Genomic DNA, 12,585 nt, shown 5'->3' with positions numbered 1-12,585 from the left:
CGTAGGTCCCCTGATTTCTTTTTTACTAGAAATAGAGGGGAATAGAACCCCCGACCTCTTTGGGATAGGGGCACCTCGGTAATTGCTTCCTTTTGGAGCAGATCCTGAACGTATCGGGTCAAGGCTAACCTCTTTTGCCGGGATGACGGGAGGTTTGTTGGGCAAAAATGGTCCCCCGGGGGAAGTCACCTGAATGACCATCTGTGCCCGACGCGAACGGTGGTTAATGCTTATTGTTTCCCCCCAGACCAGCGTGAACTTTGAGAGTCTGGCCCCCACCACTGCTGGCTGGGCGGACGCACCTTCAACAGGACTTCTGGTCAGATGCTGGGGTCCTGGGCTTCTGGGACGTCAGGAAGGACGTTTGAGGGGCCTTCCAGTTCCTTCTGTACTCCCTACCAGGCCTGTAGGACTTGGCATCCCTGTACCTGTCCGGGAGGTTACGCTTAAAGGGAGGAGGCCTCCTGAAGCTTTGGCTTTCTATCCGAGGGGATAAGCCCTGATTTTCCGGCAGTGACCTTAGAAATAGCAGAGTCCAATTTTGCGCCGAAAAGGTTCTCACCATCATACGGGATGCAGCACCAATTGGACTTGGAAGCAGGATCTGCCGCCCAGGGTTTGAGCCAGAGAGCCCGTCTGGCCATTACCGAGGACAATATAGCCCTGGATGCGGACTTAATAGCATCCACAGATGCCTCTGCCACAAAATACCCTGCAAGGCTTAGTTCTTGCAGGGCCCTAACTATCTGGTCCTGATCAGCGCCTTGGATACAAGCTTTTCTGTGCTTGCTGACCAACTGGCAATAGCCTTACCCACAGCTGCAAGAACCACTGCTGGCCTGCATACGCCTCCTGCTGCTAAGTAAGCTCTTTTGAGATCAGTATCGATCTTCCTATCCAGGACATCCTTGAATGACACAGCGTCCTCGATAGGGAGCGTAACGTGTCTGGCCACACGCATGAGGGATGCATCCACCACTGGCGGGGACACGAGATTTAATTTTAGCCTCCTTTAGAGGATATAGTTTGGCAAGCCGATTAAGACTTGCTTTCTTCTCGGGTCTCTGCCACTCGTCTCTGATAAGTTCCTCCAACTCATCAATGAAGGGGAAGGCTTCGGGTTCTCTCATCAGGTTCAGGAAATATTCTCTCCTTTTTGGGTTGGGCCTCCTGGGGTTCCTCCCAGCTAATGGCCCCCTTCACTGAACTCACAAAAGGCTCTATTAGGGAGAAGTCAAAGCCCGCTGAAGCCTCTAGTTCTTCCTCATCTGAAGGAGAATCATGCTCTCTGGAAGTACTTGGGGGAGCCAGCGAAGCACCCCGTGGAGATAACTCCGTGTCGGGAGCGACACGTGGGGCAGAAGACTCTGTGAGCTCTCTGTGTTCTTGCCCTTTCTCTCTGGTGGCTTCTTAAAAGCACCGGCGGCATGCCAAAATATCTGGAAGGGCTATGGCCCCGCATACCCAGCAGGTATTTTCATAAGGATGGGAGTGACGTGCTGGTGAATGGCGTCTCCGGTCAGGGGATCTTCTTCGGCGGGAATGGCTGCGCCTTGAACAAGACCTGGAGCGACTCCTTCTGCGACTCCCTTTCCCTGAGCGACTTCCTCCACCCGAATGGCTCCGCCTATGGCCAGAGCGGCTTCTTCTATGCGAGGAATCTCTGTGAGATGATCTTGTGGACCTGATGGGGCTAACCATTTAGGTAGCGCTAGTGCATCCTGCTCTCTTTTTCGATCTTCTCTACTTACCAAACTCCTCCCCTCTTACCTATTCTGGTGGTGATCTGCTGGAGCAGTGGTCTCCATGGATAGGGAAACAGAGGAAGCCTGAAGACACAGGTAACGCAAAAAGGGTAAGGAAGATAAAGCCATAACAGAAACAAGAGGGGAATAGAGAGAGAGAGAGAAGAAAAATACAGGGGAGATACTTGCCAGAGAGGCAACACTGGGGTAGAAAAAAACAGAAATGCAGCAGTCATGAAATTCAGCTGAGCACAAAAAACAGGCAAAAAAAGACATCTGCGTTAAAAAGGCATCTTCCCCTTTTAAAATTGGAGCTGGGGTCATGTCCTGCCCGCACATGCTCAGTAGTGCCATGCGGCCGCCGGCGCCATCTTGGAAACGGGAAAAGACATAGATAGACATACACAGGCTGCCCAAAGTGCACAGTGAGCATGTGCAAAGCGGCAGTGTGACCAGGAAGAGTGGTGATGTTGCTGTGGGACTAGAGAGCTAAGGAAAAGTAAAATATGGCAGAAAGGCAACACTGGGGTAAAGGCACCAGACAACCTAAGGTGACAGATACTGAAGGCAGAGAGTATGCTGTCAGGTTGCAGACAGAGTGACACCAGGGAGGGGGAGGAAGAGGAAACCGGAGACCACCGCAGGTACTAAGCCTGTTTAAGGCTTAAAGACCAATCTTTTTATTATATGCCTTCAGCCTGTTTAAGGCTTACTTTCAACGGCTATAGAGGCAATGCTCTGTTTGCAGAGAAAAAGTATTCATACCCCTGAGATCACCAGAGTGGGGTTCCTTCCATTTAGCTTCCTTTAGAGGCTGTACCGGTAAGGACTTCCACCCAGGAGAGGCTAGAACCTGGCTGGGGCAAAGCGGTAAGAGGGTGATGATCCGTGCGGTCCCAACAGGTGAGGAAAAATAAGAGAATACCGGGGCGGGGGGCGTATCTTCATCTTATAGCTATGTGGTCCTATCAGGTTGTGGGGGCGGAGTCACAACCCAGAGTGTATGCTGCCATGATGCGACAGGAAGTGTGTGTGTGTATATATATATATATATATATATATATATATATATATATATATATATATATATATATATATATATATATATATATATATATATATATATATATATTTATATATTATTTTTTTTTTTTTTTTTTTTTTTTTTAAGGCCTCATTTGCTTTTGTGGGTCTAGCCCTGCAGCCAACTATTGCTGACATGGTTTATTTGCCAGACTACTGCTACAAATGAACACAAACCAGGAACCTGTCTTTTTGATGACCCCTGCTCTCTCAAAACAATTTCAGCTTTGTTTTGTGTTAATGTGCTAGAAAATTTAATTTGAAGTTTGTAGACCAGTAGTGGTCAACTTGAAATTTAGAGGACCTCTTCAGGGCCACACAATAGCAGTGCATTTTTGTACCTAAACACCCAAAATTGTTGGTCCTGTGGAATTTCTTGCAGTGTATGCAATGCACACTGAAGTTTGAATAAAATAACCACAAGCATCGGTGTCAGTGAGTGCAGTAATAACCCCCAGCAATGATATCAGCACTTTTAATCCCCCCCACATTGTGGGTCAGTGGCAATGATCTCTAACCCTCCTACACATTGCTGGCCACTGGCAGTGAAAGTTAACGCCTCCAAGTACTTTCCTCCCACACTTCAAAGACCTGCTGGTAGGTTAATTGATTCCTGTCTAAAATGGCGTGTGTATAAATGCATGAGGAACCTTAGATTGTATGTATGCTTCTTGAGGGCAGGGACTAATATGAATGTACAGTATATACATATGTAAAGTGTTGGGTAAATTGTCGGCGCTATGTAAATGACTGAACCCTGGGGTCACTTGTGGTCGTTATTCAGTCTGGCCTTGACCAGCCTCTGGTCACAAGTTCCCCTTTAAGGGACAGTTTCTGCTTTATTCATCCTTTTCCAGAAGTCTTTTTCCCCTACAATCCTATCACAGGTTTCGCAAACTTGACAAAGCTTTGGCAGAGAGACCGTCCCTGCAGCGAGTCTGACTCTAGCTGCGAGCCACTAAAAATGTCCTAGCAAGCTGTACTTTGGAGACCCCTGGTCTAGAGGATAATTGGAGCAGTGTGCAGGAGGACATGGAATATGGTTTTTCAGACGCTAACTGTGGTTGGTGTGAGAGTGCAGCAGTCTAATTCACCAAGGTGCTGCCAGTAACCAGTATTTTACTCTTTTAAGGTCTTTTGCAACATTTCTTAACCAAAAAAGGCAAATTATTGCAGCTTACCAGTCCTTAGGTGTGGTGGTTACATTCCTTTTCATTTTTCTCGCTAAGAACATTTTTCAGCAAGTGTACAAATATTGCCAAAATTGCTGTATCCTTGTCACTACCAATAAGCTGAAAATGCACAAACAATCCTAATTTCTTGTGTAAATTACTAGTCCTATCGACCTGCATGTAACATAGTTGAACAAAGGGAGACCTGTTTGAAGTCATACAGTACATGACTCCCTCCATAGATACAGTGGAGAAATTAGTATAGCCACAAAGGGACAGGATGTTCACAGAATTTCCAGGTGAAAGGAGGGAAAGCCTGAAAAGACAAATGCAGCTAATGTCTAGTAAGCTGCAAGATGGTACTCTCACTTTCCTTGTACGTGGTGAAAACACCGGTGCTTGGCGATGGTTTTTTTTTTTTTTTTTTTTTTTTTTTTTGTTTTTTTTTTTTTTTTTGCCTAGTGCCATCATACACATTAGGGGAGAAAATCATAGGCTTTGTGTAAGCTCCAACTAGAGTGACAAGGAGCTTACATTGGGCTTCCTTTCCACATCACCAGAGGAAGAGTGGAAGGAGGGCAAGTGTGTGCAGTTCTGGGGCTGGTGTTATAGGTAACCTTTTTTTTTTGTCGTGTGGCTGTTTTACCAATGCAGCAGAAAACCCCTTACGCGGACACGTAAAGATTTTGCTCTACATTTGGCAAAAACACTGAAGCACTCAGGTGTTTGGGTTGTGTTTGGTACACACAGGGGAGACCTATTTGGGGTGCTCATGGTTTTTCTGGTCTTGGCTTGTCTGTATTCTTAAATATACCTGTAGATGGTTGTAGGTCTATTACTATTATTAAAACGCCATATTTGTCTCCTAACAGTTCCTTGTTGCTGGCGCACTGAATGTTTTGGCTTACAAATATCCCAATGCATTATGGGTAAGTGCAATCGTTGGGTTTTCCCTGGTTACCATGTTGATCAGTGCTGTTATAAACCACATATATGTCCATATTAGGGTTGAAATAAGTATTCATCAATGTATCTATTATGAAATTAATAGATTACTATTTTCATAGTCTATGAATCGGCCAGTAACACAATGGGGTTAAAAATAACTAAAATGAGCCCTTTATAGTATAAAGAACAAATCGCTACTGTAAATATTTCAGTTCTACAGTAAAAAAAGAAACCCCCTTATAGTAGTGATTTTCATTTATTTTTTTGTGTACTATAAAGGGCTAATTTAAGTGTTTTGGTTTTTGTTGGTGTTTTTTTTTTTTTTTTTTTTTTTGGGGGGGAGGGGGGGGGGGTGGTTGGTGTTTGTTTTTAACCCCATTATGTTACTAAATGTCTTAGACCTGGTTCACAGCTATGGGTTGTTTGTTTGTTTTTTTTTTTTTTTGTGCCTTTTGCAGAAACTCACTACAGTTAATTTACATGGTTTCCTATGGGACACGTACAGATCTGTTTTAGCGGCTGTATATTTGGAAAGGGTCAAGGACCTTACGCAGAACGGTGCTTTTTTTCGGTTCAGTATACTTCAATGGAGAAGCTGCAGAAAAGCATGTAATGCGGTTTTGCAGAAATTTGTGTTTTTTAATCTGCCCAACAACAAATTGGCCAAATAAAATGTAAAAATGCAAATCGCAGAAATCACGTGTGCAAATTCAAAACGCACTGCAGAAACTGATCAAAAGCTAACATAGGTGTGTACAGAGTAGGGCTGCAACTATTTTCATAATCGATTAGTTGGCCGATTTATTGTTTAATTAAATCGGTTAACCACTTACTGGGCACTTAAACACCCTTCCTGCCCAGACCAATTTTCAGCTTTCGGTGCTCTCACACTTTGAATGACAATTACTCAGTCATGCAACACTACCCAAATGAATTTTTTGGTCATTTTTTTTTTTTTCCCACAAATAGAGCTTTCTTTTGGTGGTATTTGATCACCTCTGGGGTTTTTATTTTTTGCGCTATTAATGAAAAAAGACCGAAAATTTTTGAAAAAAAACGCATATTTCTGTGACAGAATTATGCAAATTATGAATTTTTCTTCATAAATCTTGGCCACAATTTATACTGCTACATATCTTTGGTAAAAATAACCCAAATTAGTGGATATTATTTGGTATTTGTGAAAGTTAGAGAGTCTACAAGCTGTGGTGCGAATTGCACAAAATTGATCACATCTGATGTACTAGTGGCCTATCTCACTTCTTGTGACCCGAACAAGTCAGGAAAGTACAAATACCCCCCAAATGACCCCTTTTTGGAAAGTAGACATTCCAAGGTATTTAGTAAGAGGCATGGTGAGCTTTTTGATGTTGTCATTTTTTTTCCCCCACAATTCTTTGCAAAATTAAGATTTTTCATTTTTTTTATTTATTTTTTTTCCACAAAATTGTCATTGTAATAGGTTATTTCTCTCACATGGCATGTGTATACCACAAATGACACCCCCAAAAAATTCTGCTACTCCTCCTGAGTATTACAATACCACATGTGTGGGACTTTTTCACAGCCTGGCCACATAGAGAGACCCAACATGCAGGGAGCGCCATCAGGTGTTCTAGGAGCATAAATTGCACATCTAACTTGTTGACTACCTATTACACTTTTGAAGGCCCTGGAGCATCAGGACAATGACACGTGGCACTGATGACAGATTGCACTTATACGTGGCACTGATGACACGTGACACTGACAGGGGGCACTGATGACAAATGGCACCTATAGGTGGCACTAACCGGTGGCGGTATTGGCGGGATGGCAGCTTCTCCATTGAAGTATATTGAACCAAAAAAGCACCGTTTTGCGTTAAAAGTCCCTGACCCTTTACAAATTGCAGCGGCTGACAAAAGCAGAGATATGAACGTGTTCCATAGGAAACCATGTAAATGAACTGTAGTGCGTTTCTGCAAAAAGCACCAATAAACACATAGATGTGAACCAGGCCTAAGATGTTTAGTAACCTAAAGGGGTTAAAAATAATAAAATTAGCCCTTTATAGTACAAAAAAGATAATCACTACTGGAAGGGGTTAATTTTTTTTACTGTAGAACAGTGAAAGTAGTAATTACAGTAGTGATTATATTTTTGTACTATAAAGGGCTCATTTTTATTTTTTTAACCCCATTATGCTACTGGCTGATCAATTAGTACATACGCTGTCAGAAAACTTCTTGGTCAAAGGAATTTTCAATTTCCAAATTTTCCCATCACTGTGGTTTAAAATGAATGTCAAATTGACCCCACTAACGGTTTAAAAATCGAGCGATCGTTCTTAAAATTAAATAGGGGTGTGTATCTATCACAGGGTGGTATCTGCGGATACACTAAAGAGTCAAACAAACGGCGGTCCCACTCCTGCACCAGGCGAAACACTATAGGGGTTACAAGGATCCCCTTTTTACCTTGGACCATTTTGGGAGAGCCTGTCTTTACTTTATTTGCCTTAAGATACCGCTAGAAGTTACCACTTAAATCTAAAGAATACGGGGCACCAGAACCCCTTCCTGTGTTTTCTTGGCCACTTCACACTACACAGTACCTGAAGCCTCTATGCTAAATCGCAGCCTCTTGTATAGATCAAAGTGGTTCCCTGAAGTGAAAATTGGTCGCTTTATCTATTCGGAAAAACACTTCCTTTTTTATCTTCCCTCTCCCTCCCTTCCGGCACATTTCTCTTGGGGTGTACCCATGAAGAAACTAAATTGTTAAAGCTCCTGAGGAAGCGTTACTCAAAAACGCAAAACATGTAGAGCGCCAGAACAGATCTAAGTTTTAGTTCTATACCTGATATCCTGTCTCACTTCCTGTATTAATGTATAAGCTGTTAACTTTTGGATATATATGAATTATGTGTAGACTGTACTAATCTTGACAGGATATTAAGTAGTACTTGATATGTCTTTACAAATCCCCTTTTTGTCTTTGTTCTAAATTTTAGTTTTTTTTTTTTTTTTTTAATTAAATAACCTTTTTGAATATATTTTTTTATTTTTGCCTAAAAAGTCCAATAGAACCAACGCTTTTCCTTGAGGTCTTTTGTGTGAAGGTTTCTCCTTTTCCCCTTTCCCTTTTCCCTTCTCCCTTACAATTTTTTTTTATTGTCGTTCTTAAAATTACTTTTATTTATTTTTTTTTATTTTTTTTCCCTGAAGGAAGACTTTATCAAACAAAAAAATTTGAGTCTGATATTTACCAGATTCAACCTTTTTTAATAGTAGTATATACAAGTATCTCTTCTGTCTGTTATTCTCAGTGGATTAGGTATTTTGTTCCCTAACCATATAGTTGGTTATTTATATTTACCACTGCATAGAGATCTTTAAGAATAAATTGCCTTTTTTTTTTAAAACTTTACATATTAACTAAATTTTACACCACAATTTATTTTTTGAAGGTTATTAACTGATCAAAACAATCAGCCAACTAATCATTTATGAAACTAATCATTGGTTGCAGCCCTAGTCCATATTAAAATCATGCTCCAAATGTAAACAATATTCCGACACGGATGTCTGTGTGCAATTTAACCAATTCAGCACTAGAGCAAATTTTTCATTTTGGCACACATGTAAAAATCACTTGAACCCCCCCAGAACATTGTACAGTAAAACCTTGGATTGAGAGTAACTTGGTCTGAGTGTTTTGCAAGAGAAGCAAAAAAAAAAATTTTTTTTATAAATTTACTTAATAAACAAGTGATGTCTTGATATACAAGTAGTGTCACATCACAAATAAGAGTATAAAAGAAGCGTAGCAATATTGTTACATTTAAGGTGCAACATTTAGCACCTTGCATGGTTGATTAAAATGGGCACATCTAAGTATGCAGGCATCCGGGGTAAAGCTCCCGCCATTAATGTCATTCCTTCCACGCTGCGCTCCATGAGCATTTCAAGCTTCCCCTTCAAATCACTCTACTACAGGGTAGTCTTCCCGGTCAGGATTGCAGATTGACAGCGGTGAGAGCCGGTGGTGCGGAGGATGGTCCATGCAGACAGCTTAACCCCAGATGCCTGCATACTTAGATGTGCCTCTTTTAGCCACTTGCCGACCGCCTCACACAGATATACTGCGGCAGAATGGTACGGGCAGGCTGAGTAAGGTGTATGGGTACGTTATTCACCCGCAGCGTCAGGTTAGTGCCAGTACCGCTAACACCCACGCACGCAGCATACACCTCGCTTAGTGGTATAGTATCTGAAAGGATCAAGATCTGATCAGATCTATACTAGCGTCTCCAGCAGTTTAGGGTTCCCAAAATCGTAGGTGTTGGCAAGATCAGCCCAGATACCTGCTAGCACCTGCGTTTTGCCCCTCCGCCCAGCCCGCCCAAGTGCGGTATCGATCACTGTCGCTTACAAAACACGACACTCATAACTGCAGAGTCAGGCCTGATCCCTGCAATCGCTAAGTTTGTTTTGGTAACGTACGAATCAGTCGATAACAGTTAGAAGCTTTTTACCTTTTTGAGTCCAGTAAATTTAGAGCCCAAAATGGCAAATCGAAGGTACACCAGTGAAGACGCCTACATGTTTCTGAGTATAACAGATTGTGAGGAGAGTCGCTTATCTGTCAGATTCAGACTCAGAATACGATCCTGTAGACTACATCGGCTCCATGACAGATAGGTCTGACAACGGAGTTGTGGTCCCTGCCAAGGTTGGGCGTACCAGACCCCGATCTTCTGTTGAGGCGCAAGAACCGCAGAGCTCTTGTATGGAGCTGAGAAGTACTAGTGCCACTCATCCTTGTGAACTGGCAAGTGCCAGCGGCCTAGTACACCCTGGTTGTAGTCAAACCAGCACTGCAGTAACATGTGGGGACGTGGCGCATCCCATAAGTGTAGTTCAAGCTGGTGAGGTGGCTAGCACAAGTAGTGTCCCGCTGCCGCCAAAGACAGGCCGTCGAGCCCATAGTGCCCTTCTAGCTGCATTTCCCAATCCCAATGGAAACAGTTGATTTTACGTCACTTGATTTTTATTTGCTGTTTTACACCTAAGATCTCTATAGATCTATTGTGGACCAAACGAATTTGTATGCTGGTCAATACATCGCTGCTAACCCCCAGTCCTCCCTTGCCAGAGATTGGTTTGCAATTACGGTTTCTGCATTTAAGACCTTTCTAGGCCTATCCCTCCTTATGGGCATAACTACAAAGTAAGTTGCAGTCATATTGGTCCACTGACCCAATTCACCATATGCCTGTGTTCTCTGCCTCCATAACCAGGGCACGATACGAGCAGATCTTACGGTGTGATGCATTTGAACAATGAACTGTTGTCCTCATGGAGACCCTGGATACGATCGGCTCTAAAAAAATTCGGCCCCTCCTAAACCACTTCAACCAAAGTTTGCAGACTTATTTATTCCCCATCAAGTTGTCTGCGTTGAGTCCCTGATCAAGTTTTCTGGCCGCTTGTCTTTCAAACCGTATCTTCCCAGCAAGCGTGCCAGATACGAGGTCAAGATGTATAAGTTCTGTGACAGGGCCACAGTCTATACATGTAGTTTTATGGTTTACGAGGGAAAAGAGTCGCGTAGAGCCGCCAAACTGCCCAGATTACATGGGGGGTGCTGGCAAGATTGTGAGACTTGGCGTCACCCTTATTCGGAAAGGGGTACCATTTGTATGTGGACTATTATGAAACGAGCGTGACACTTTTTTTTTTAGTCACTTGTTTCCTCATCAGATTGGCGCATAAGGCACTGTGCGACCTAATCGCTGGGGCTTACCCCAGAGGCTTGTAGATTCCCATCTTAGGCTGGGGAAGTGAGCCTGCTTCAAGTGTAGTAATTTGCTTGCTGTGAAGTGCAGGGATAATAAGAATGTTTTCGTTCTTGCCTCCCTTCATGCAGACACGACAGTCCAAATTTTTACAGCGACTGGTGTTTTCCGTATGTCCTCCAAGTACCCCTACCCAACGAGCCCCCCAAAGTTGTTGTGTCTGCAGCAAGCGCGGACATGGGTGTGACACCCTCTATTGTTACTCCTGTCCTGACAATCCTGGTCTTTGGATTGGTAAATGTTTTGAACACTACTATACACTAGTTGAGTATTCGCTCAGGTTACAGATGCCCTCGCATTTTGAGAGACCCAAACCTGGAAGTTACAGTTACAACAGTTAAAAAAAAAAAAAAAACTAGCTTTATTCTCTATTCTGCTTTTTTTTAACTGTATTCGATTCTGCAATGTTTTATCATGTTTCTTTTTAACGTATGTAATTTTTTTTTTATATACTTTACTGTTTACTGTGTTTTATTGTTAACCATTTTTTTGTTTTCAGGTACGCCATTCAGCTGCAGCGTGGATTTATTTATCTTGACAGCAACAGCGTTTGCTCCCAGCGCTGTAGGAGGTGATTTCACCACCACAGTTAAAAACAAAATGGTGCATGTATGCCCATCATTAAAAATGGGTGGCTGAAGGGAGGTTTTTTTTTTTTTTTTTTTTTTTTTTTTTTTTCGTTCAGCCCACAGGCTGCATGAAAAAAAACTACAATATATGCCCAACAAGTATGTTGCTGGACTTTGGTTATACCAGAATGATGGGTATCATCTTGGTATCATTCCTTTTCAGCCAGCGGTTTGCTTTCATGTAAAAGCAATCCTAGTTGGGCCCCCCCCCCAAACTATCTTCCATGGTTTTCTCTGGCTCTCCGGTCTCAACAGGGAACCTGAGGAGAATGCAGCCGGTGGTTTGGCCAGCTGACCATAGAGCTGATGAAAGACCAGAACGACTCCAATCATCTCTATGGCGTAAGAAACCGGAAGCTACGAGCATTTCATGACTTAAGTTTCGCCAGATGTAAACTGCCATCGGGAAACCATTTTATCAGACTGATCTTGGTGTAGTCAGATGCTTTGAGGGCAGAGGAGAGATCTAGGGTCTAATAGACCCCAATTTTTTCAAAACGAGTACCTGTCACTACCTATTGCTATCATGTGGGATATTTATATTCCCTGAGATAATAAAAATTATTAAAAAAAGGAACAATTCAAAAATAAGATGAAGAAAACATTTGAAAATCACTGCGCAAATCCTGTGTGGGAAAAATGAAACGCCCACCATTTTAATCTGTAGGGCCTCTGCTTTAAAAAAAAAAATATATATGTATGTTTGGGGGTTCAAAGTAATTTTCTTGCAAACATTTTTTTTTCTCATGTGAACAAGTGGTTAGAGTGGGTAATGTGTGACATAAGCTTCTAAATGTTGTGCATAAAATGCCAGGACCGTTATGACCCCATTTTGGAAAGTAGACACCCCAAGCTATTTGCTGAGAGACATGTCGCGTATTTTATATTGTGACACAAGTTGTGGGAATAATGCGTTTTTGTTTTTTTGCACAAAGTTGTCACTAAATGATATATTGCTCAAACATGCCATGGGCATATGTGAAATTACACCCCAAAATACAATCTGTTGCTTCTGAGTACGGAGATACCACGTGGGAGCCTAGCTGCGTATAGGACCTTTAAAACCAAGCACCACCTTCAGTCTTTTGAAGGGTGTAAATTTTTGATTTCACTCCTAACTGCCTATCAGTTTTGGAGGCCTCGATGTCCAGATGGCACAAACCCCC

At 42.5% G+C, this 12,585-nt stretch overlaps 1 protein-coding gene across 2 annotated transcripts in view; it reads left to right on the top strand.

Annotated features, from left to right (window-relative positions):
- The window catches only part of LOC143930441 (transmembrane protein 176B-like), a 63,081-nt gene that overhangs the window by 32,080 nt on the left and 18,416 nt on the right, over positions 1-12,585 (top strand). For both annotated transcript variants that reach the window (XM_077454761.1, XM_077454760.1), the window contains exon 4: positions 4,873-4,929. In XM_077454761.1, the coding sequence (XP_077310887.1) occupies positions 4,873-4,929 (57 nt within the window). The remainder of the gene's footprint in view (positions 1-4,872; positions 4,930-12,585) is intronic.

This window comes from Lithobates pipiens, unplaced genomic scaffold (assembly GCF_037356315.1).
Source record: "Lithobates pipiens isolate NorthernLeopardFrog02 unplaced genomic scaffold, aLitPip1_a1.2 Scaffold_25, whole genome shotgun sequence".
Lineage (NCBI taxonomy): Eukaryota > Metazoa > Chordata > Amphibia > Anura > Ranidae > Lithobates > Lithobates pipiens.
Note: the sequence above shows the minus strand (reverse complement) of the source record. Positions and strands in the feature narration are given on the sequence as shown.